This window comes from Chrysemys picta, chromosome 1 (assembly GCF_011386835.1).
Source record: "Chrysemys picta bellii isolate R12L10 chromosome 1, ASM1138683v2, whole genome shotgun sequence".
NCBI classification, from domain to species: domain Eukaryota; kingdom Metazoa; phylum Chordata; order Testudines; family Emydidae; genus Chrysemys; species Chrysemys picta.
The window spans coordinates 55,600,070-55,626,734 of record NC_088791.1 but is presented as its reverse complement, the minus strand read 5'-3'; the positions used below and the strand labels follow the sequence as shown (position 1 = coordinate 55,626,734).

The 26,665-nt window shown below is 45.2% G+C and overlaps 2 protein-coding genes across 4 annotated transcripts in view; both read left to right on the top strand.

Annotated features, from left to right (window-relative positions):
• The first annotated feature begins 802 nt into the window (after positions 1–802).
• The window catches only part of GXYLT1 (glucoside xylosyltransferase 1), a 78,975-nt gene continuing 53,112 nt past the window's right edge, over positions 803–26,665 (top strand). For 2 of the 3 annotated variants that reach the window (XM_024100598.3, XM_042859228.2), the window contains exons 1-2: positions 803–1,020; positions 21,728–21,820. In XM_024100598.3, the coding sequence (XP_023956366.2) occupies positions 803–1,020; positions 21,728–21,820 (311 nt within the window). The remainder of the gene's footprint in view (positions 1,021–21,727; positions 21,821–26,665) is intronic. The other variant, XM_005297928.5, reaches the window with a different exon arrangement.
• Positions 3,052–13,329, top strand: LOC122174638 (uncharacterized). The gene is made up of 2 exons (XM_065557152.1): positions 3,052–10,103; positions 10,520–13,329. Exon 1 carries the CDS (start codon positions 6,347–6,349, stop codon positions 7,589–7,591), a length of 1,245 nt encoding a protein of 414 aa, XP_065413224.1. The 5' UTR covers positions 3,052–6,346; the 3' UTR covers positions 7,592–10,103; positions 10,520–13,329.

Genomic DNA, 26,665 nt, shown 5'->3' with positions numbered 1-26,665 from the left:
ACAGAGGCCAGGGGCACCTAAGGTTTGCCTAGATGACCTGCTAACTCTCGTAAAAACTAAAAATCTACTTTGTCTTCACTAGGATTTTACTATGCATTGAGTTAAGTCCACACTCCCCCCCCCCCCCCCCCCATGAAGGTTGAATGGCTGTTCAGGTTTGTGTGCTGCGTCTGTAATTTCCTAGCAGCTACTTTGCAAGACAAAAGTTGTGATCTTTTTGCCTTAAAGGGAACAGGATCAGCCTTTCACCACAACAGCAGCAATGAAAGCAACCACCCAAGGAAACTTCTGTCCCCCCGGACAGATCATCTCTGCTAGCCTCACCTACAAGTCAGGGAGAGGGGAGAAGCGATTTTTTTTGTTTTACTTTGTATGTTGTAAGCGCGGCCACAGTTTTCCGACTCTGCTAGACTGGAAACCAGCCACTATTTAATGCTGCAGCAATTAACAAGGCTTTTGAACGCACCACGTTGGGTGCTGAGACACACACCCTGAGCGCCGTGCAAACGGCCCCCGTGTCTTACTGCCCCTGCCACGGCTCCCTTTCTTCCAATGCCCCCTTGTACCGCAGCTCCTCCTCCTGCCGACCCGCCATCACCTCGCCCTGGCTGGCGCCACCATGGGCCGCCCTCGCTTTCCCCCATTTGCCCCCTCCCCCGGCACCTGGCTCCTCCCAGCCCCGCCCCCTCCCACACGGAGGACGCTGCTACCTCAGCGCTGCAGTGACCCCAACGCGGGGCTCGCGCTGCCGCTGTGTCCGTTGGGGCTCGCGCTGCCGGTCGGGCCCCGGCCGCCGGGGAGGATGCGGCGCTACGTGCGCGTGGCGCTGCTGTGCCTGGGCTGTGGCTTGTGCTCGCTGCTCTACGGCTCCAGCCAGCTGGCCCTGGAGCAGGAGCCTGCCTGGGGGAAGCCGCAGGCCCGAGACCCCGCCGCTCCCGTCCGGAGACAGCGCGCCGGCGGCGGGAGGGTGGTGGCGGCGGCGGGAAGCGCAGGCCGCGGGGAGCCGGAGCTGCCAGACAGGTACGGATTGGCCCCTTCCTCTCCGCCGGGGAGGGGCCGGGCTCAAGGGCTGGTGCTGCCGGGGCTCGTGTGGAAGAGCCCCCGGGTGTGCGGGGCTCCGTGCGGACGGGCTCGCGCCGTCCCCTCTTCCCTTACGCCGTAGCGATGTTAAAGGACCCGCGCTGGGACCGCTCCAGGGTCTCTCCAAAGCTGTGCGGCTCCAGCCCCGGCATGAGCGGCGCTCTCCTGCCTGGCGGGGGCCGCTGGGAGCCCGAGCGCGGTGTTTAGGGGACGCCGCCAGCTGCGATCGAGCCGCTTTTCAACAGGACAGTTTTGAACGCACTTTTCCGGCCCTGTCCCCCGCCAGCCGGGAGATGCAACAATCCCGCCGTGCCGCGGCTTGGCTTGTCTCCTCGTGGCAGGGCGGAAAAGCCCCCCAGAGTGAGGGGAACGATTAGCCAAGGTCTCTGCCCCGCACGGGACTGGGACCCAGCTGGACACCCAGGAGAAACGGCGACGGTGTCTCTGTACAAACTGCTGTCACATCCCCAAAGTACCACTGAAAGTGGGGGGGGGGGAGTATCTTCTCTCCCATCACAGTTATAGCAGCAGTTCTCAAACTGGGGGTTGGGACCCCAGGGCTGGTGTTAGACTTGCTGGGGCCTGGGGCTGAAGCCCAATCCCCACTGCCAGAGGCCTGGATGACAGGGCTCAGGTTACAGGCCCCCCCACCTGTGGTGCTGAAGGCCTTGGGCTCACACTTTGGCTCGTGTCCCCTCAACCTGGGGTGGCAGGGCTCAGGCTTTGGTCCCTTCTCTTGGGGCCGTAGAGTAATTTTTATTGTCCGAAGGGGTTTGTGGCGTAATAAAGTTTGAGAACCACCGAGTTACAGTAATTTTATAGGGTGTAGGATGGAAGAGGTAAGGTTAGTTTAGCTTGGATAGAAAAATATGTGTGCTTCGTAGCTTGTGTAGGTGGTTAAGCAAATTAATAAGGCCTTGAAAAATAGGCTTATGAGGTAAGAGGAAGGTGGCATCTAGTAAGACAAGTTTTCAGAGGATGCTAAGCTTGTTATATGGCTAATAAAACAAAAAGGAGGCTTCTGGGTAAAGAGTCTATAAATTATAGAAGACTGTTTATAAACTGATTCTAACAGACAAAGAGAAGTGTTTTTTAAATGTGGTAAATGTTTAATGTCGTCTCACAGACCTCTGTTATCTTAAAATTTGGGCCTTTGTGGGAAGATAAAATGCTAGGTGCAGCTAGTTTTAAGATCCATACATTTAAGAGAGAGTCCCAGCTACCATATGTTATTTTAGCCAAGGCGAAGAAAGGGGTCATACCCAAACAGGCCAAAACCTGTTTTTTTTTTTTTTTTTTTTTTTTTTTTTAAGCTAAGCTAATAATGGTCAATATGGCATCAGTTGCTTTAGCACTTTATAAAGGAGCAAGGCTTGATAGGGGTATTTAGCCGATCCTATCCGAACATGTTGGAGCAAGCCAGGATGAGAGGGTTATCCCCGGGACTGATCCTTTCATGAGTATTCTGATCAAATGCTTATGCATGTTTGTTACTGTATGAATGTAGTAATTGCTTATTATTTAGACATTTAGAGCAATTGTATAAATACTATTTGTCCTTTTTATTTAATAAAGGAATTCATGGTTAAATTACTGTCTGGTGGTACCCATATTAATAAAATTAATAATAATTTCAGCATTTTGGTGACCACAAAAGAATACCACTGACATTAATTTCAGTTGCTCTAAACGCTGCCCCGCTTCTCCCCCAACAGAGTAGTGAACTATCTTCTGGGGCCACTATAGAGTTCTCTCCTAGACCAATTTAGTAACATTAAGGGAAATAAGGATGTACTTGTACCTCTGTAGAAGGATTCTTGGCAAAGCACAGTGCAGGTGCATTGAATGCCGTAAGTAAATTCCTGGCACAGAAGTGAAGGTCTGTTGAATGACATTGATGTTTTAAATGAATTTATGATTGAAATGGTTTAGGTGGTGTACATCCATGGTGTGATGAATCATTGTCACAGACTTAAAGTCAACTGAAAAGTGGGGAAGAAGTGCAGTGATGACCTGAGTGATGTCTGGCACTGGCTGTTTGCTGGCATGGTAAGCTTCCCAGGAAATAGCTTGATCTCCAATGAAGGTATCCAGGCTTGTGGGTGGCTTGAATAAGTAAGGCAAGAAGCATTCTTCTCTTGCAGGGTTTGGGTAATCAGTTGGCAGTCAGTCTTGATTTCAGCATTTGCAGCAAGGATGGGAGCAATGGTTTTCTTCAAGGTCAGTTGAGGCACAATAGTGTAAGACTCAGAAAATGATATAGTCTTCTTCACTGGTGCTGCAGTCTGTGTGGGGTGGGAATTCCATGGACAACTCCCTCCACTTGAGTACTGCAATGCTGAAAAAGTAATATCCCAATTCCTTGGAAGGAGTCTGTTGCTGTGTGGAGCTGGAATTATGGACTATGTTGTCTATGCCACAGTAACGAACAGGCCACCACAATGCTTTAAAGGACAGACTACATTCTCCTCTTCAGTGTTGGCATGCACTGTTTGCCATGCTGGTAGAAATGGCTAGCACTTTGTCATAGGACATGGACAATCAAAATTTTTAAAAACTTTATCTACTAGCTTGTTTTTTCATGTCTCTGCATGAAGCGTCAAATGAATGTAGATTGTAAAGTGGTGGTCCCCACATTTTTGAGGGTCATCCCCCCATCTCCCTGGGGCCAGGAGTGGGGCCACGGCTTCAGGGGGAGGGGGCGATGTGGACAAGAGTAAGGCCCCTGGCTGCAGCCCCAGACCCACCACCAGCTGTGGCCTGGGACCAGGTGCCAGGTGCGGCTCCACCTCCAGCCTTGGCTCCAGGCTGGGAATGGAGCAGCGGCTGAGGGTTGGCATGGGATCAGGAGCAGAGCTGTGTCGAGGCTGGCGACAGGGCCAGGCGCGGGGCTGGGATCCGGGGACGGGGCTGGGGGCAGGACTGGAGCAGAGCTGGTTGGTACTCCCTCTCCGTCCCTGTGGGGGCTGGCCTGGGCCCCACCATGGCCCCCGGATGTTCCTCCATACCCCCTTAGGGGGTGCGCCCCACACTTTGGGGACCTCTGTTGTAAAGGCATTTCTTGAGCTTAGCTGTGGTACAAACTTTTTGTTCCTTCGCAGCGATGGATGTTGCTATTGTACTGTAACTATTGTGCCAAAGTAAGGGTAGCTGGATGAATGGAAACTTGTTCTGACTGAGTTCTAATGTTTTTGGACCATCCAATACCTTGGACATCAGTGCCAGCAGTGACTTGGGCATAGCTTTTGCTTAGTATCCTGTGTCAGATGATCCAGTAAACTGTTTTCATTTCAATCATGTCTCTGAATAATTTTAGCTGTTTGGGACAGGTGAAGTGCTTCTTTGTCACAGTCTTTCTCATATGCTTTTTGGAGGGCATGTCCAATATCCTGTTTGAAGGCCTTCTTTGCATGCTTGAAAATCTGGAATGTGTGAAAGAATATGGGATTTTAGTTCAGTGCTGTGAATGTGCCCAGCCAGTATCATCCCCAGCTGTTCTAATCTAGCTATGTAGAGCCTTATGAGATCTGCTAGTTTAAATACTGAAGCCATTCCTTTATTCAGTCTTGTCTCTTCAGTGTATGTGGTCAGTTAGTTCACCAAAGGGAATCCCATGCAACATCATCTGTTTTTTCTCTGTCAGTGTTCTTCTTCGTGACTTTGTTTGTAGAGAGATACCAAACATCTTGCATGATACTTTGCCTCTTGGGCTACTATGTCCCCTGCATTTAGTTTCGCAAGCAAGTGCTGGTCTTTCAGCTGAAATGCACACTGGCAGACTTGACTCTTAATGCCAAGGGTAGGAACTTCATGGAGGTCTTCTGATGGTATCCACAAAAACAACGTTAAAGGCTAGCAGATTTATTTGGGCATAAGGTTTCATGGGTAAAAAACCATATGCCCAAATAAATCCGTTAGTCTTTAAGGTGCCACCAGACTCCTCATTGTTTTTGTGGATACAGACTAACACGGCTACCCCTCTGATACTTCTGATGGTATGTTCATTTCACAAATAAAACAGGCTTCTTTTTCTGGAGGGCCTTTGTGTTGGGCACTTAAATGTGTGTATTTGCTCTGCTATTTGTCAGCTTTCAGACTTTTTTTTTTTTCTCTTCAGCCTTTTTAGGTTTGGTCCTGTTAAACTTGATGTAGCAGGATTTGTGCCAACATCCATTGTTCTTGTTCAGTCTTTTCAATACCATAACTATAATCTAATTGGCATATGTCCATGAATATAGAAAGTGCATTCAGCTTATGAAAATGTCTGAGATTTTCTACTAGAGTTTGATAGCCAAATCCAACATGCTCTTTTTGATTCTACTGGATTAATCAACTCTGGACCTGTGTCTTCTTGGCGGAGTATACTCTTGCTACAGTCAGTAGAGGAATGGGGTTTCTCTATTGATGGTACTGGCTCTTGAACAAGCTCGTATCTTTTTGACATGTTTGAAGCATTTACTCATCTCTTTTCTAAGATGAACTGTCCCGGTCTCTTTAATCTCTCCTCATATGGAAGCTGTTCTATACCTGTAATAATTCTTGTGGCCTTTCTCTTTACTTTTTCCAGTTCTAATATCTTTTTTGAGATGAGGTGGCCAGACCTGCGTGCAGTATTCAAGGTGTTGGTGTACCATGGATTTAGATAGTGACATGATATTTTCTGTCTTTTTAACTAGCCCTTTCCCAATATTCTGTTAGCTTTTTTGGCTGCTGCTGCACATTGAACAGATATTTTCAGAGAACTATCCATGATGACTCCAAGATTGCACATATAGTTGGGATTATGTTTTTCAATGTGCAGCCTCAAAGAGGCTGATAAAGGAGGTGCTGTTGTCATCATGAACAGGTCTGACTACCAGAAGGAGGCTGCCAGACAACTCTCCAATACCAAATTCTACAGGCCACTTTACTCAGATCTCCCTGAGGAATACACTAAGAAACTGCACCATCTATTCAGGACACTCCCTACACTAACAAGGGAACAATTCAACATACCCTTAGAGCCCTGACCGGGGCTATTCTATCTACTACCCAAGATCCACAAACCTGGAAATCCTGGACTCCCCATCATCTCGGGCATTGGCACTCTCACTGAAGTACTGTCTGGATATGTGGACTCCCTACTCAGACCCTAAACCACCAGCACTCCCAGCTATCTCCGTGACACCACTGATTTCCTGAGAAAACTACAATGCATTGGTGACCTCCCAGAAAACACCATCCTAGCCACCATGGATGTAGAGGCTCTATTCCATCCCACACACTGATGGAATACAAGCTGTCAGGAACAGTATCCTTGATGATGACACAGCACAACTTGTTGCTGAGCTCTGTGACTATCCTCACGCACAATTATTTCAAATTTGGTGACAATATATACCTCCAGACCAGTGGCACCGCTATGGGCACCCGCATGGCCCCACAATATGTCAACATTTTTATGGCTGACCTGGAACAACACTTCCTCAGCTCTCGTCCACTCACGCCCCTTCTCTGCCTGCTCTACATGGATGACATCTTCATCATCTGGACCCATGGGAGGGAGGCCCTGGAAGAATTCCACCATGATTTCAACAGCTTCCACCCCACCATCAACCTCAGCCTGGACCAATCTACGTGGGAGGTCCACTTCCTAGACACCACAGTACAAATAAGCGATGGCCACGTTAACATCACCCTATACCGAAAACCCACTGACCGCTACGCCTACCTTCATGCTTCCAGTTTCCACCCCGGACGCACCACACGATCCATCGTCTACAGCCAAGCGCTGAGGTACAACCACATCTGCTCCAGCCCCTCAGACAGAGACCAACACCTACAAGATCTTCACCAAGCATTCTCAAAACTACGATACCCACACAAGGAAATAAAGAAACAAATCAACACATCCAGACGTGTACCCAGAAGCCTCCTGCTACAAGACAGGCCCAAAAAAGAAACCAACAGAACTCCACTGGCCATCATCTACAGTCCTCAGCTTAAACCTCTCCAACGCATCATCAGTGATCTACAACCCATCCTTGCCCACAGACAACCCGCCAACCTTAAGCATATTCTCACCAGCAACCACGCATCGCACCATAACAACTCTAACTCAGGAACCAACCCATGCAACAAACCTCGATGCCAACTCTGCCCACATATCTACACCAGCAACACCATCACAGGGCCTAACCAGATCAGCTACAATATCACCGGCTCATTCACCTGCACGTCCACCAATGTTATATATGCCATCATGTGCCAGCAATGCCCCTCTGCTATGTACATTGGCCAAACTGGACAGTCACTATGCAAGAGGATAAATGGACACAAGTCAGATATCAGGAATGGCAATATACAAAAACCTGTAGGAGAACACTTCAACCTCCCTGGCCACACAATAGCAGATGTAAAGGTAGCCATCTTACAGCAAAAAAGCTTCAGGACCAGACTCCAAAGAGAAACAGCTGAGCTCCAGTTCATTTGCAAATTTGACACCATCAGATCAGGTTTAAACAAAGACTGAATGGCTATCCAACTACAGAAGCAGTTTCTCCTCCCTTGGTGTTCACACCTCAACTGCTAGCAGAGCACCGCACCCTCCCTGATTGAACTAACCTCATCTCCATACTGATTTATACCTGCCTCTGGAAATTTCCATTACTTGTGTCTGATGAAGTGGACATTCACCCATGAACGCTTATGCTCCAATACTTCTGTTAGTCTTAAAGGTGCCACAGGACCCTCTGTTGCTCATTACTTTGCGTTTATCAGCAGTGAATTTCATCTGCCATTTTGTTGGCCAGTCACTCAGTTTAGTGAGATTCCATTGTAACTCTTCACAGTCAGCTTTGGACTTAACTATCTTAAGTAATTTTGTATTGTCTACAGACTTTGCCACCTCACTGTTTACCCCTTTTTCCAGTTCATTTATGAATATGATGAATAGCACAGGTCCCATACAAGTCCTTGGCAGACCCCGCTATTTACCTCTCTCCACTGTGAAAACTGTTTATTTCTACCCTTTGTTTCCTATCTTTCAACCAGTTACTGATCCAGGAGAGGACCTTCCCTCTTATCTGGTGATTGCTTAGTTTGCTTAAGAGCCTTTGGTGAGGGACCTTGTCAAAGTCCAATTACACTGTATTCACTGGGTCACCTTTGTCCACATGTTTGTTGACCCGCTCAGAGAATTCTAATAGATTGGTGAGGCATGATTTCCCTTTACAAAAGCTGTGCTCACTCTTCCCCAATATGTGTCTGATAATTCTGCTCTTTACTAGAGTTTCAACCAGTTTGCCTGTTACTGAAGTTAGGCTTATTGGCCTGTAATTGCCAAGATCATCTCTGGAGCCTTTTAAAAAAAAAAAAAATCAGTGTTACATTAGGTATCTGCCTGTCATCTGGTAAGCAAGCTGATTTAAGCAATAGGTTACATACCACAGTTAGTAGAGCTGCAGTTTCATATCTGAGTTCCTTCAGAACTCTTGGGTGAATACCCTCTGGTCCTGGTGACTTATTACTGTTTAATTTATCAATTTGTTTTGAAACTTTCTCTATTGACTTCTAAATCTGGGGCAATTCCTTTGATTTGTCACCTAAGAAGAATGGCTTAGATATGGGAATCTCCCTCACATCCTCTGCAGTGAAGACCAATGCAAAGAATTCATTTAGCTTCTTGTCTTCCTTGAGTGCTCCTTTAACCTTGATCGTGTCTGGTGGCTCCACTGATGTTTGGAAGAATTCCTGCTTCTGATATTAAAAATGTTTTGTGCTGTTAGTTTTTGTGTCCTTTTCTAGTTGCTCTTCATATTCTTTTTCGGCTTGCCTAAATTATACTTTTACATTTGACTTGCCAGTTTGTCCTTTTCTCTTTTCCTTAGTATGCGGTGACTTCCAATTTTTAAAAGATGTCTGTCTCTAATCACCTCTTTTACTCTGTTGTTTTAGCCATGGTGGCATTTTTTGGACCTCTTACGGTTTTTAATTTGAGGTATACCTATAGTTTGAGCCTCTATTATGGCGTTTTAAAAAAGGGTTCAGGGTGCCAGTTGTGGTTTCTGAAAACATGTGAGTAGTATTATACCTGAAAAAGTAAGGAGGTACCAGAGGCAATGATCTCCTCCAAATTATGCAACTGTCCAGTTGGGCAGACTATTTAGCTTCAATTTAGAGCTCATGAAAGAGAAACTCAGGCCTTGTCAACAAAAAGTCAGGTTTTGTCGACAAAACAGTGGAGGTGTACATATTGCAATGCTCCTTCTGCCACAAAACTCTCCTGGTTTCGTGACAAAATGTGGCAAAGTTATATCGACCAAGTGGTAGTGTAGACACCACGCTTGGTTATGTTGCTGTAAATGGCCTCCAGGAGGTATCTCACAATGCCCATCCTGACCACTCTAGTCAGCAGTTTGAACTTCGCTGCCCTGCATCCAGATATACAGGCATCTGGCTCTCCCCCTTTGAAGGCCCGGGAATTTTTGAAATTCCACTTCCTGTTTGCTCGGTGCGGAGAGCTCAGATCGCATCTTCTTGGCTGACCATAGCGGCTCCATACAGCAAACGCTTTTCCGCTTGAGTTGTTGGATCCGTTGGCATTGTGGGGACAGGGGGCTCCGCTCCAGCCGTAGGAATTTTGATACCTACAGTCTGATTTCTCGTGGCATATTGGATAAGAGCTATGAACGGGACATGCATCAGTGCTGTGCAAAGATAAAGGAGCTGTGGGAAGCATACCAGAAGATAAGGGAGGCAAACTGTTGCTCTGGTGCTGGGCCAAAGACCTGCCACTTTTCTAAGGAGCTGGACATCATCCTCGTTGGTGACCCCACCTCCACCGCCAAGAGCCTGGTGGATACTTTGGCGTGGCTGGAGATAGTGGACAGTGGATGAGGAGCTCAAGTTGGAGGATGAGGTGGAGCACATGGCAGAGTCGTCCAGTGGTTTGGCGAGTCAGGACCTCTTTTCCACTCTGGAGGGATCTAGCTAGTGCCAGCAGGCTGTCTCTGGCACGCATGATGTAGGAGAGGAGAGCTCTGGTAAGTGATCTGTTTGAGTTGATGCTGCTCATTTATATGAAGTAGAGCTGTCCCTAGCTCTGTGTATTCTAGAAGTGGGTGAAGAGATAAAAATATACAACATCCTTGCCCTCAGGAATGAGATATTGGCTTCAGTGACACCTCCCCAGCCTATGGAGAATGGTGGCAGAATTTACAATATTGTCCTTAGTCACCTGCAGCGATCCCCTTAAAAAGCCACCTAGAACCTTTCCCCCATCTTTTGCCCCTACCCCGGGCCAAACTCACCATGTTTAGGGTGTTTGAGATGTGTGCTTGCCAAGGGACAGTGAGAAACTGATTCATATGTAAAAAGAGGGGTATTTTACAATAATGATTTGATGCTGTGCGTGAACTAACAATCATACTTCTGTTTATTGTTACTTGTGCTTTTGCAGATGTAGCCTTCTGGGGAACCCCTTACACACCGGCGGAATGCCTCTGCCAGATAAGGAAGAGCCCAAGGAGGACATGTTCTGAGAAGTGCTCGAATCCTCAGAGGCCAAAAAACAAGAACACAGGGAGTGGAGAAAAACTTTGAAGGAGAAAATTAATATAGACAGGCAGTACAGAAAGGAGAGCGAGGAGTGAATTGTAATGGGCCAGGAGTGGATGATAAATGTTGGAGGAGTAAACAGAGATTTTGAAGTCCCTAAATCATGCTCCAGGCAGAACACGTGCTTGCTTCCCCTACCTCCCTTTGCAGCCAATACAGAACTACTTTCTATGCCCTCCCCAAACTCCTCCCACACGTTCCTTGCAACTTCCTGGAGCATCTCGGTACCCTGTTCAATCCACCCCTTTGAACAGCTTTCAAAATGATAGCTAGACTTACACACAGCTATGAGAGCCTACATTGCCCTGCACTGTTATCTCCCTTCCCACCAAGCCTTTTATGTGTGTTGTTAATTGGTATTTAATAAAAACAAACTCTCTGAAAGATAAGCAATATCTATTTGTCTTCTATATGTGGTTGTTGCTGCTGGAATTAATACTCAGTGGCAATATGATCATTTGCTGACTCCAAATCACAGTCAGGAATCATCACAATTTTCATGCAAGGTGGCAAATTAAAACATGGCAGAGTGCTGTATAGAAAGACACATTACTGGTGCTCATTGTCAAAATGTTGCCTCAAAGCCTCCTTGATTCTGATAGCTCCCTGTTGTGCCCCTCTATAATAGCCCTGGCATCTGGCTGCTCAAAATCAGCCGCCAGGCGATTGGTGTCTGCACTTCACCCCGGAGGAAACTTTTCACCCTTAGCCTCACAAATATTATGGAGTGTGCAGGAGGCTGCTATGACCATGTGAATATTTTCCTCATTTAGATCTAAACTGCAATAAAGGACACGCCAGTGTACTTTTGATCTGCCAAAGGCATATTCTTGGTCATTCTGCACCTGTTCAGTCTACTGTTGAAACACTCCTTGCTGCTGTCCAGGTTTCCTGTGTAAGGCTTCATGTGCTGTGAGAGTAAGGGGTACACTGGGTCTCCCAGGATCCCTATGGGCATTTCAACATCCTCCACTGGAATCTTCTGATCTGGAAAGAAAGTCCATGCTTGGAGCTTTCTGTACACACCAGTGTTCTGAAGATGCATGCGTGATGCACCTTCCTGGACCACCCATGTTGATGACCGTGAAACGCCCACAGTGATCCACAAGTGCCTGCAATATAGAAAATAGCTCTTTCTGTTGATGTCGCAGGATGGTCGGGGACAAAATTCGGATATGCGTGCCATCTATCGCCCCACCGCAGTTAGGAAATCTCATTGCTGCAAAGCCATCCACTGTTTCACGCACATTGTCAAGAGTCAGTCCTTCATAGCAGGATGCGATTAATGGCTCTGCACACTTGCTTTAATGCAGCCCCAACGGTGGACTTCTCGATTTCAAACTGATTCGCAGCTGACTGGTTGCAGTCTGGAGTTGACAGCTTCCACACACCAGTTGCCATGTGCTTCTCCACTGAGAGGGCAGCTCTCATTTTGGTGTACTTGCGCTGAAGTGCTGGGTCGAGCTCCGTGCACGGTTCCAGAAAGGTGGCTTTCTGCATCCAAAAGTTCTGCAGTCACTGTTTGTCATCCCAGAACTGCATAACAATGCGATCCCTCCATTCAGTGCTTGTTTCCTGAGCCCCAAACGATGGTCCACTGTGTGCAGCTGCTGCGTGAATGCCAAAAGTAATCTGGTGGGTTTTTTTCCATGGGACACAGCAGGTCAGGCAACTCTGATTGATTGCTGTTCAGATTGGGAGTTCATGATATACTGTGTGACCATTCGCAATGGGTCATAACAGTGACCACAACATTAGAGAGCAGTGCGGAATCCATCCTTTCAGACAGATGACTGGCACTCAGTAAACAAGAGTAATTGAAAAATGTCATGAAACACAGTTGGAAGCCCATGGAATGATAGGATGGAAAAAAACTGCATCATGGGATGTTGAACCTGCAGCCATGATGCATTGAGATCCACTCTGCCTTCCCACAACTTGTAGCTGCAGAAAGTAGTGAGTAACACAGTGGGATAGCTACCCACAGTGCATTGTTCTCACTGTTGGTGCTAGAGCACCAACTTTGTACACGCTCTGCCGACAGAAGGAGCGTTGTATGAACGTGCACAAGCAACATAATTATACTGGTTTTTGATTGTTATAACTTGCTTCTACAAAACTGTGGTGTAGATAAGGCCTCAGTGTAACAATGGCCTGATTTTTGCAGCAGGATTGCTCATCAGAGGAGTGAAATCTGAGCCGAGATGTATTTAACAGGGTTGTCAAATGATTAAAACAATTGTGATTGATTAATCACAAGATTTTAAAAAGTCGCAATTAATCACCATTTTAAGTCCACTGTTAAACAATAGAATACCATTTATTTAAACACTGTTGGATGTTTTCTGCATTTTCAAATATATTGATTTAAATTATAAGACAGAATAGAAAGTGTACAGTGCTCACTTTATTATATTTTTGACTAAATATTTGCACTGTAAAAAATAAATATACTATTTTTCTATTCACCTCATACAAGTACTGTGTAGTGCAATCTCTTTATTTTGAAATTGCAACTTACAAATGTAGAATTTTTTTATTTTTTGAATGCAGTTATGCAAAAAAAAAAAAAATGTAAAACTTTAGAGCCTACAAGTCCACTTGGTCCTACTTGTTCAGCCAATCACTAAGACAAACCAAGCATTCTCAAAACTACGATACCCACACAAGGAAATAAAGAAACAAATCAACAGAGCCAGACGTGTACCCAGAAGCCTCCTGCTACAAGACAGGCCCAGAAGAGAAACTAACAGAACTCCACTGGCCATCACGTACAGTCCTCAGCTTAAACCTCTCCAACGCATCATCAGTGATCTACAACCCATCCTGGACAATGATCCCTCACTTTCACAGACCTTGGGAGGCAGGCCAGTCCTCGCCCACAGACAACCTGCCAACCTTAAGCATATTCTCACCAGCAACCACGCATCGCACCATAACAACTCTAACTCAGGAACCAACCCATGCAACAAACCTCGATGCCAACTCTGCCCACATATCTACACCAGCAACACCATCACTGGACCTAACCAGATCAGCTACAACATCATCGGCTCATTCACCTGCACGTCCACCAATGTTATATATGCCATCATGTGCCAGCAATGCCCCTCTGCTATGTACATTGGCCAAACTGGACAGTCACTATGCAAGAGGATAAATGGACACAAGTCAGATATCAGGAATGGCAATATACAAAAACCTGTAGGAGAACACTTCAACCTCCCTGGCCACACAATAGCAGATGTAAAGGTAGCCATCTTACAGCAAAAAAACTTCAGGACCAGACTCCAAAGAGAAACTGCTGAGCTCCAGTTCATTTGCAAATTTGACACCATCAGATCAGGATTAAACAAAGACTGTGAATGGCTATCCAACTACAGAAACAGTTTCTCCTCCCTTGGTGTTCACACCTCAACTGCTAGCAGAGCACCTCACCCTCCCTGATTGAACTAACCTAGTTATCTCCACACTGATATATACCTGCCTCTGGAGATTTCCATTACTTGCATCTGAAGAAGTGAGGTTCTTACCCACGAAAGCTTATGCTCCCAGTACTTCTGTTAGTCTCAAAGGTGCCACAGGACCCTCTGTTGCTTTTTACAGATTCAGACTAACACGGCTACCCCTCTGATACAAGACAAACCAGTTTGTTTACATTTATGGGAGATAATGTTGCCTGCTTTTTATTTACAATGGCACCTGAAAGTGAGAACAGGCATTCGAGTGACACTGTTGTAGCTGGTGTTGCAAGGTATTTACGTACCAGGTATGCTAAACATTCATATGCCCCTTCATGATTCGACCACCATTCCAGAGGACATGCTTCCAAGCTGATGATGGGTTCTGCTCGATAATGATGCAAAGCAGTGTGGATGAGCACATGCTCATTTTCATCTTCTGAGTTAGATGTCACCAACAGAACGTGTGGGCGTTTTTTTTTTCTTCTTTGGGTGGGTAACGTACTGTAGTTTCCACATCGGGGTGTTGCTCTTTTAAGATTTTGGAAGGCACTTCAGATTCTTAAACCTTCGATTGAGTGCTGTATCTATCTTTACAAATCTCATATTAGTATCATCTTTGTGTTTTGTCAACTGTGCAGTGAAAGTGTTCTTAAATCGAGCAACACATGCTGGGTCATCATCCCAGACTGCCATAACACGAAATATATGGCAGAATGCGAGTAAAACCACGGAGCAGGAGACAATATTCTCCCCCAAGGAGTTCAGTTACAAATCTGCAGGGCTCAAGTAGTGTTTCTAGCTTTTGACAGTTTCTCAAAATCCTTGTTGGTACTGATTGTGCTTTTGAAGAGCTAAGGTGGCTGTGATAGCGACTTTATTGCAAAGCAAGCGCTGAACTATACCCAATGTGGAGTTCCATCTGGTTGAAATATCTTGTAGAGGAGGTTCTTGTTTCTGTCCATTTGCAGCTTGTATTCCTAGCTCTGTACTGTTAGCTGCACTGTGTTTGAAATGGCCCACAAGTTTTCTGTATTTTGTCAACACATTTTCAAAACCGTCACCGAGCACCACTGTAATGCATCACTGCAGACTGTGAGCGATGCATGTCTTGTATTCAAAAGGCAAATGACCACAGCAGACAATCATATTACGTGCCCTGTCTGTCAGTACTAAGTGTTACCTTTTATTTGAATATTCCATTATTTTGCAATATCCAAAAAACGCTTGGCACATGCTTCAGCATAATGTCTCTCTTCAGTATGTATTACTCATAAAGCAAATGACTGCAGTGTCCATGCAGTAATCAATCAACTTCAAGATAGCTGTGATTGCTCAAGGATGTCCAGTGATCACCAGTCAAAGTAACAACTAGGTTATTTTTCAGAAACTCCAACTTTATAGTATTCTTGTTGTGATACAGGTCATGTATTCCTCTGGAGGGCAAAGTATATGACTGATTGGAAGATGCAATTTGAATAACATCTCTTAGCCCTCTGTCGTTTACGATGTTGAGTGGGCTGGAGTCCATAGCTATCCTCTTTGCTATAGCATTGGTTAAGCTGTTGTACTTTGATCCATGGGCTTGTAGCGATTCTGGAACTCTGTAAGCATACTCTGTTGCGGCTGGCGGGGTTTATTTGCTGTCGGTGGGTTTTCTGTAGCACAAAACCTGGAGATGAAAGCATGTTTAGTGCATAGGTGGTACTGCAGACTTGAAGTACTTCGAAACATTGCAATAGCTACAGATAAGTCTTTTTTTTTTTTTTTTTTTTAATCCAGAGAACCATCCGGAAGTTTTTTAAAAATTAAACTTCCCCTTCAAAAGACCTGAACTGTTACTACATTGCTCCATTAATTTTTTCTGATATTTAATCACTCCAGATCATGAGAACACAGTAGAACTGTGCCAATGGTCACCAAGCGATGAAATACAGTAAGTGAAGTGGGTCAAAAGAGAGGTGTGCGATTTAATGCTTGTTGAAAAAAGTGTTAATTTGTTTTGTGTTAATTGCTTGTGTTAACTGCAATTAATTGACAGTCCTAGTATTTAACCATCTGATAAGTCAGGGATCGGCAGCCTTTGGCACGCGGCCCGCCAGTTTACCTGCCGCGTCCGCAGGTTCGGCCGATCGTGGCTCCCACTGGCCGCGGTTTGCCGTCCCAGGCCAATGGGGTCTGCGGGAAGTGGCACGGGCCGAGGGAGGTTGCTGGCCACCGCTTCTGGCCACCCCCATTGGCCTGGAGCGGCAAACCGGGGCCATTGGGAGCCATGATCGGCCGAACCTGCGGACGTAGCAGGTAAACAAACTGGCCCGGCCCGCCAAGGTACTTACCCTGGCGGGCCACGTGCCAAAGGTTGCCGATCCCTGTGATAAGTAAATGGAGACATCACCTAGTAGACGCACTTTTCTTTTGGCAAATGACAGGGCATCCATATGATCCTCTCATGTTGTTTTCAGCAACCTATCCACAAATGCCTCTTGTTGAGAAGAAGTTGATGATGATGATAATATATGTGTAATACTAATTGCTCCATGTTGAGTGAAGAAGCAAAGCTATTCCAATAGTATAGAGATTTTGATGCCAGCACCACTGTCTCTCCTGATTAAGGAAGAACCTATTATACTGGGACCCAGTTCTATCTCGAGCCATCTGTCAAACGGGTTGAAATAAATTGTATAGATTCTTGCTTTAATCTTCAGGAAGGTGTTGCTTTAATCTTCAGGAAGGACTCAAAATCAAAGATGCAGTACTGCAGAAAATATAGTATTGCTGGTGCATCAAGGGGGGAATCTTAGCTTTTGAAGCATAACATCTTACAATGCGTCTTTTTATAACAAAGTATATCTATCTGCACAAGCATTTTACACAGTGAAGCAGTATCCTGGAAGAAACTGAATACTGGACTTACATGAGTACTAAACCATATTGGAAATATTCTGTCCTCTTTGTGTTTCACCCAAGGTTCAAAGACAACAAGATTGCTGGAGTCAGATGTGTTAAGAAATGTTCTTGTCTTTCAAGACAAATGATTCATCACTTCTTCAGGGAACTAAAGCCAATTCCATGAAGGCTTTGATGGTCATAGCACAGAGCATCAGTGGAAGAAATGTGTAAAATAAGTACTTCATTGCAGTACAGAAAAAGCTTTTAAAATGCCTATTCAAAAGTCTTAGTGCAAGTACAGGTTGAATATACTGGTCTGGTCTCCTCTGGCTTTCTGAAGACCATATCAGCAAGCTTTAGGCAATGGTCGACAATAAAAAGCAAAAATATAGGACTATTTAATTTGTCTAAATGCTGTCTGCCTCCCAATTTTTTTACTTTCAGTAACTTCCCTATGGTGGTGATTGGACATTCTTTTGATATGACACAAGATTATTTATCTGTTTTCTTTTTCTAATTAATGCATGTCTGCTAATTTGGTACAATCATTATAGTAGGTACATGTGTTTAAAAAAAAAAAAAAAAAAGATTTTGCTATCCTTCAGACCTGAGAGCTCATGCTTACATTAGCCTAATTGTTGGTTGTCATGGTTACACACTTTATATGGTATGTCAATTGAATAAACTTTGAAATAATTCTGTCAGGAACATTGGATGAACCAGCCTTCCTATATCTCTTCTGAGATTTACAGTTTTGTTGCAATTTCTGTTGGTATACATGAGAAGGGGAGGTGGAATTATTGGTCTGATTGGCAGACACTTTTTATCTGAAAAAAGAAATTAACAGGTAAGACACGTTCTCCTGCATATTGTATATAGCTTCTTTATATTTGAATATGTGCAGTAATTGACTAAGGTACAAAGATGATTTTGTAGTATTTAACTTTGCACTAACTTTTTTAAGGCATTTAAAGCACAGTTTATAGTCAGAAAAGTGACCACCTAATAAAAAGCCACCTTAATCAAAATCTGGTCTTTGTATGCATTAGGAGTCATATGCTTAGTACTTTGACAAAAGCTTCTACTACAAATACTATAAGAAGCTTAATGGTGATAGCAAGATGATTTTTGTCCCCCGCCTTCGGTATCAACAGAATTTGTTTTAGTCCAATTGTTAAATCTGTAGTGCTTATAAAGTACAAGCAGGAAAGAACTCAACTTAATTTTCATGTTCCAGGTTGAGTCTGTAGAAGTCCTTGAGTCTATAAGCAAAAAAACTCCAAATCACTGTAGTAATCAAAAATAATGCAAATATTATTAGTACTATAACACTGTGGTTTTCTTCTTTTACACTTACACAAAACCATACTTTTTCTCCCCCCGTCCCTTCTCCCAAAGTGCTCTTCATCCATAGAGCTCAAAGGAGGGTAGGTATTATTACCACCACATTCTAGTTAGGAAAACTTAGGGCCGTAGCTAAGCATTTTAGCACCCGGGGTGAGCAATCATATTTGTGCTCTCTAGGGGCAACGTGTTTGTGTGTGTGTGGGGGGGGGGATGACATGGTGTCATGTGCACTCTCCCCAGATTTCTGCCTCCCATTTAGCTGCAGGATGTGCCTCCCTAGGGGGATGCACCCCCCCAGTTAGAAAACAGTCACCTCTTGCCACGAGCCAGCAGCTGGGAAACTGGTGGGAGCTGCTTGGGCCTGTGGTTCTCTGTGCTCTTCTGCACGGCCGGCCACTCCCCAGGCAGGGTGGGCAGCACACTCTAAGCTGTGCCCCTGACACACTCTTGCCTCCGCCATGAAGGAGCTTGGTGCTGACTTGTGACACCTCCTGGAGCCAGCCCCTGCCCGTGGAGTCTGGCTGCCATGAGATGCTCCCCAAGGTTCTCGCTGCAGTACTCATGCCCCTTGGGCACCTGCCTCTCAGCAGCCTGGTCATATCCTGGTTGCCATCTGGGGACCTGCCATTGTAGCCAGGTCACTCTCCCCTACTCCCTGTGCATAGAGCCGAACAGCCCCTTGCTCTCCTTTGCTGCCCCGCCCCAGCCCCATGGCTGCTGGGCTCGCAGTCACACAGCCTGAGCTCTGAACTCAGCCATCTGAGCCCAGTGCCCAGCCCAGGAACTGGGGACCGGTGACCGCTGGAAGCGTGGACTCATTCCTGCCAGCTCCGGAAAGCAAGACTGAGAATATTGCAACCCCTAGGGTTACACCCTGCCTCCCTTGCCCTGCTTCCTCCCCCTGTGGGCACTCACGGTTGTACAGAAAACAGGATGGAGGCCAAATAGGGAGCTCAGCACATGTAGAAGGCACTAGAATTCAGGAGATGGCATCCAGCTGCAGCGGTACCGTTGCCAGGAGAAGCAGCTTCATGCCCTCCACTCCTGGCCCAGGTCTCTATTTAGGGGGAGGGGCAATGCCACACCACACCCCACCTCAAACTATGCCCGTGGACTCCAGCCAGTGGTGTTGAGCCCAATCCTCTGGGGGGAGAGGGCCTGATGCCGCTGGGCTCAATCCTGCACTGCCCCATTTTTGTGCCCCTGCCAGCTCTGTGTCCTAGGCAGCTGCTCATCTTGCCCCAGCCTAGTTGTGGCCCTGGGAAAATGGGGCATAGGAGGTCACTTCAGAGTATATCTGCACTTTAGAATCCTCAAATTTATCATTTTTTAAATGTGTGTGTAAGTGAAATTTTGAGGTTGGTTTGCTCACATAGGCCTTTGAACATGCATTTAAAAAGCTTTCCCTAGTCATTACTTGCCTAATACTGTGTAAAAGTGGGTAGGGCAGCAATAGAACCTGCTATTTCAGTTCTTAATCTAATAGAGGTCATTATTGCACATGTCATTAATATGAAGGAGGAAAACTTGCCAAGGATGGTTATTATGACACTGCACATCACTGTAAATGTGACTACAAAGAAATAAGGTTCTGCCACGTCATATCTTACCATCCTCTATGAAAATAACTTTGTGTAGACATGTTAGTCGAATATTAAATGAAGGTTTTTGGGTGGATGGGAATGACATTTAAACAGACAAAATGTCCATTTAAAAAAGATTACATTTAAAAAGCTATTCTAATTTAGGACTGATTTAGGCTGTCTAGAGGAAAAAACATATGCTAGCTCTTCAACCTGTTAAAAAATTTTATGGTGAAATACTAGTGGCCCCATCTACACTAGGGCTCTGAAGCCTGTTACTTTAGTGAACAGGTTTTTTGTATAGAAAGCATGTATTTTTCTAGACTAGATGAGGCCTTAGAAAAAGAAAATTCCTGAGAATACTTAAATGGAAGTTCACCTTGCTCCTTGTGTCACAAGAGAACCAGTATTTGCAAGGTACCCTCTGATTCTAATAAAAATATCCCTGTAATGTAGATAGTGGTTTGCCACTTGCCCATGGCAAATTAAAAGCTTGCTCTGGACCGCGAGGGGACCTATATCCTCAATTTCTGCAACATTTAAGTTTTCATTTAAAAAAAAATCTAGTTCTTGGGGTTGCAAAAACTACTATTAAACCTATGTATTATATTCCTCATTTATCCATAGCAAACAATTCTGCTGGTCACAGCTTTGGTAAGCAGAATGAAATTAGACTGGTCAGTTTCACTGCTGTTACTGAAAACTCTGTGGGCAGTGATGAAAATGTCAATTTCATGCTGTTTTTGCTTTAAAAAGAACTGAGGAACAGTAGAAGCAAGCACTGGAAATAGTACCAGGGAGAAAAATTCAGTAAATAGTATGTGCATGTGGAGAGGACATATGCAGTCATAGAAATCCTCCCTCCTCACAAGAATAGGAAATATTAAAGGTGGGGTGAAAAGACAGACAGCTCCTCCTTGCCAGCCTTTAGGGGTGAAGCATTTCAAAAGTATGATGCCTATTAACTACAGGCTAATATCCAAAGAGAGACCCAAGAAGAGTCTAGGGCAGAAGCCTGGTAAAAAGCCCAGCCTTCTTTCCCTTCCTGGCATTTGGAGGTAATGGTGGGGTGGGGAAAAGGGAGAGCAAGAGTGAGGACGGGGCTTCTCATAATAGAATTGCTCTTGGACATTGCTGATGGTGCCCAATACTCTCTTATAGATGTACCTCTATGGGGTCCCCAATGTGTGGGGTGTGCCCCCTTAGGGGGGAACAAAGGAATATTCGGGGCGGGGCATGGCTGGGCTTGGGACAGCCCCCATGGGGGGCAGGGAGAGAGTGGCACCGAGCTCCACTCCTGGTCCTGGCCCCAGTTGCCAGTCACCCCCACCAGGGGTCCCAGCTGCAGCTCTGCACCTGAGGCTCTGCTCCCGGCTGCCAGCCTGTGCTTGGGGTCCCAGCTGCTGGCCCTGTGCTTGGGGTCCCAGCTGCTGGCCCAGTGCCTGGAGCTCTGCACCTGCCCCCAGCTGAAGCCCCATCATTGATCCCCTTACTCCTGTCTGGTGACGGTGGAGGGGCACAGACAGGGATAAGAGGGGCGCAAGGTAAAAAGCTTGGGGACTACTGCTCTAGCTAGTATGTTTAGTGTTTGGGCTAGTAGGTATCTGGTTTATTATCTAAGTCTTGATACAATATAAGCTAGTGTTCTTTATGGAACTGCTATGCCACGGAATAACAGTTCTGATGTTTGAGCTGAAAATAATACATTTAATTTTGATGTAAAACCAGTAACTTTCTTATAGGATTGTTATTTCTGTCTTATCCTGTTAGGTGTAAGAATTTGTCTATATCTTACTGGAATTCCTATTGGATGCTGCCCTCTGATGTTTGTGGAATGAACTGCTTTTGGGAAGCTGCTTTTAGGTAGGCTCTAATATTAAATAGAAACTAATTACTGGCAGCTAGTATCAGTTATATAAAAACTGGCAAATTAAGCACACTTTAAAAATTACTTCAGATGTGTTTTCTTGTGCTCATAGTGCAATTGTCTTCATAAACTGGACTTGTATGCCCCCTTAATGACACTTTGTGCATTATCTTTTATCCTGAGAAATTAAATATCAAGAAGAAATCCAGAGAATATTTAACAAATTTTCTTTATTGCATTATTTCTTTTCTTTTTATTACTACTTATTTAGGAATTATTAACAGGCTTACAAATCCTTGCCATGTAAATATAAAAAACAAAAGAATAATTTTTAAAACAGTGAGCTTTTGTTTCAAGAGACATGTAGGAATATAGTCATTAGCTCTCTGTTTAACCGGGTGCTATGATATTACAGAATGAGTTTCATTAGAACACTGACATCATTTCTACTGATTTTATTAAATTGAATGAAATCTCTATTTACTCATATTTAACAGACCAGGCATGTCTAGCAAATGCTAATATTCAACATTATTTTTTTCTAACTGAGACACTTACCATTTTCTAGCCTAACATAATGAAAAACTATTTGTGGGTTACCATTTTTAACAAGCTGATAAGATTTGTTGCAATGAGCTGTAAACCTGCAGATTAATTCAGTATAGATAGAACAAGTACACATTTTGCAATTGCTCATTTCCAGTGCTCAGATTTATTATTTGAAACTAGGAGTTTCTTATTAACTTTTTTCCCCTAGGATCTCATGACTAGCTGAGAGCACTAGCCAAACAATTCTGAGCTTACTACTTTACAGCATGCCACAAGTAACCTGAAACAATAGTTGTACAGTACATTGAAGTGTTAGCATGACTTCAAAGTTTCATCTTTAATGAGTAGTTTACACATATTACAGCTGTAATGCAAATTTGTTTTCAAATGCTCCAAATAGTTTGTCGGAAAAGTAACATTGCACGTCTGGCATGCTTCAGAATTATTCGACACAGACATAGTCCCCAAGCAACACAGTGCTTTTATGTGAACATTTAATATGGCAAGTTACTTGTCTTCTGTTTAAAATCTGATTAGGTCATCTTATAGATACACTGCACAAAGATATCTGACTATCTCTGAGAAAATAAAACAAAAGTATATTAATGGTCTTCATTTTTAGTAACTTTACATTTTTTGGTAGGTTTAATATTTGTAAAAAGAAGACGTTATTTTATGTAAGCATAGCAAGATAATGGGTTATGAAACCATGAAGAGGAACCAATAAATAAGCAGACCATTTCTGGACAAACCTTGTGGGCTTTGAGGTGTGTCCCTATAGATGCTCCATTCAGGTGTTGGTGTGTCCCAGCACCTTTGATCGGAGAATTTCAGCAGCAGTGTTTGCGTGCGCATCTGCTCTCCCCGTCTTGCACCCTTGTCGGCGCCTATCTAGTGCTGTGCGACCAGACCCCCCTCAGTTCTTTCTCATCCATCCTTGACCTGAGACGGCACTCCCAGCAGTGTTAGGACTGATAGCTATACTTAGTGTTTAAAATAAGTTAGAGAAGTCTTTAGTACCTTAGTTGGGCTTACTTTTCCCTTTCTCCCTGTGTATTTTCTTTTTTCTCCATATGAATACCCCTTAGCTTAGTTAGTGTTCACCGTTAGGGTTGAACTGCTATATCTTGAGCCATGCCTTGTTCACTGGGCTTCAAGCACTGCCTTTCCTGCTGAGAGGCAATCCCCGTCTCTGACGAGCACTCTGTGTGTCCGGTGCCTAGTGGGGGAGACGTTCCTCAGAGTGCTCTCACTGCACTAAAGCCTCGCACCAGAAAGGACAGAGACCTATGTCTCAAACTTCTATTAATGGAAAAGTCTGCACCCAGCATCCTATCCAGATCTGAAGACCTGCCCTGGACAACGGCTTCCGGTGACTTCGCCCCCTTCACCAAAAGGGTAGTGACGAAAAGGGCTTTGACTTCTCCTCTCCGGCCTGCTCCTCATTCTCAGTACCAACCACACCATGGCTGAGTAATTCTGAGGCAGTGGGATCCTCCGGTACCACATGTACCGTTAAAGCCAGTGACCCTGAGCAGGCAGGTTCGGAGTTAAGGAGCAAACAGAAACCTATTTCCTCCATTATGGCACCGACAGTCTCCTGAAGGTTACGGCACTGAGAGGTTATGATGCCACCTTCTGACCTAGTAGCACACAGTGCTCCAATGCAGGCACCAAAAGCCATGACTACAACAGCGCCATCTGCACCGATTACCTCGGTACCAAAACCATCGGCACCGCACCTTTTCCTACATCATGCGGACCTGCATGTCTCAATGCCGGAATCACCTCTCTTTGGCAACAGTGTTTCTTTGGCACACACAGAACCATGTCAGCCCACTTCACCTCTGGCCCCTCCATTCTCTAGCAAGGAAGAAGATACTGAGGGGGAGGGTGCATTCTCATCTCACCATTCCTCTCCCATTCAATCTACTGAAGTGTTGGGTCTCCCTGTGCAGCCTAAAGCTCATCACAGGCCTGACACCAAGACCTGGTATAGCCCCCCCATGGATGCCACCGCCTATGCCATTCTCCACTCAGTGGCCCTACTGGGACCCCTGGGGAGCATACAGGAAACAGTACCCCAGAACCCATACAGGGATAGACTTAGATCTCCCCCACCATCCTCAGTTACTGCACTTTCAGAGCTCCCTGAGGAAAGCTTTGAAGAACAGGAGGCGGCCTGGGACCAGGACACAACACCACTAGCAAACATTCTTCCTTGTCCCCAGACGAGGCCATAATGCCATTGCCACCCACAGCGGCAGACTATTTTAAACTTTTTCAAGAACTCTTTAAAAGAATGGCTGATACCCTAGAGATCTCTTGAGAGGAGGTCCCAGTGTTCCAGCACAAATTGCTGGACATTCTCCTCATCAAAAATTGTGCTTCCTATAAATGATGCACTCATGGAGCCGGTCAAAAACATACCTCAGATCCTGGCTACGATACTGCCCACCCCCAAGAGAGTAGTACTACATTCCCTCTGAAGGACTGGACTTCTTATTTTCTCACCCACACCAAACTCCCTAATGGTTGATGCTGTCAACCAATGAGGCAGACAACAACCCAGATCCACCCCGTACAACAGAGTGGAAACACTTAGATCTCTTTGGCCACAAGGCCTATTAATCCGCCACTCTTCAATTCCGGATTGTCAATTACGCTGTTCTAATGGGGAAATACGGCCACACAAATTATTCCAAGCTTGCAGAATTTATTGACATCCTACCGGAAGACAAAAGAGACCAATTTAAGTCCATCATTTTGGAGGGCCAGCTCCTATCTGGAACTGCCTTACAGGCATCTTTAGATGTGGCTGATGCAGCAGCATGCTCCAAGGCCACTGCCATAGTTTTATGCCGGGCTTTGTGGCTCCACCTGTCCAGCTTCCCAAAGGAGGTACAATCCACCATGGAGGACCACCCGTTTTATGGCCAGAAGCTGTTTGCGGCAAAAACCGATGAGTCTTTTCATGCCATGAAAGACTCAAGGGTGACGCTTTGCTCCCTGGGTGTATACACACCTACGTCAAAAAGAAAATGGTAAATTTTATCCCACTCAACGTACAAGGTCTGTTCTGTACACCTCACAAAAGAGGCACGATGACATACAAAGGCAAAGAGAGAGGCCTCCAAAGCATTGCCAATCTCCCAACTTAGTCATCAACATCCCACCAGCCCTCTGCAAAACAACAATTTTGAGGGTCTGGTTGAGGGACCAAAAGATCTCCCACATTCTTCAGTGCTGACCCCATCACTAACCATCCTCCGTGTTGGATACAGTTGACCCCTTTATAACCAGCATGGCAATCCATCACCACAGACAACTGGGTTCTGGAAATAATCAATTCAGGCTATATGATACCATTCATCTCTCCGTCCCTCTTCAGGGACCCCTCTCACAAACACCTTGTACGGAAAGAAGTAAACCACCTCCTACATTTGGGCACCGTGGAGCAGGTACTATCACAGCACAGAGGGAATGGTTTTTACTCCTACTACTTCTTAGCCCAGAAAAAGAGCAGAGGATGAAGGCCTATTTTATATCTCCGAGAACTCAACAACTTCATAAGGGTCCAATGGTTCAGGATGGACAAATTAGCAACAATAATACCAGCACTGGAAGGAGGGGACTGGTTTTCAGCCCTTGACCTCCAAGCTGCCTTTTTTTTTTTTTTCATGGAACCAAACATTCTGTGCACAGGAGATTCCTCACGTTTATTCTGGGGACAGAACATTATTAATACAAGGTTCTGCTCTTTGGCCTTTCGACAGCGGCTCAGGTGTTTTCCAAAGTGCTCACGCAGTGGTGGCACACCTCCACAAATAGGGAGTGGCAATTTTTCCCTATCTGGATGATTGCCTTTTAGAAGCACCCACCTGAGCAGATGCCATAGACACTATACACATGACAAGCATCCTCTTTTTGCAGATGAGACTACAACTCAATGTACAAAAATCAATGCTGACACCCGTGCAGAAAGTGGACTTCATCAGGAAGAATCTCGATGCAAAAGAGGCCGAAGCGTCATTACCACTGACCAGATATCTCCCTATAGTCAATCGGATACCGTACTGAACAGCCCACAGATATCGGCACAGATCTGCCTCCAACTATTAGGCCAGATGGCAGCAAGCACATTCATGGTATTAGAGGGAACACTGGTCATTTTTCCCACCCATGTGTGGAATTAATTTTGTTATATGCACCAATATGGAAGTGATGTGTGACACATCACCTGGATATCGGTGCACATAACAAAATTCATGTGGTGGGGGTAGGGCAGAGGA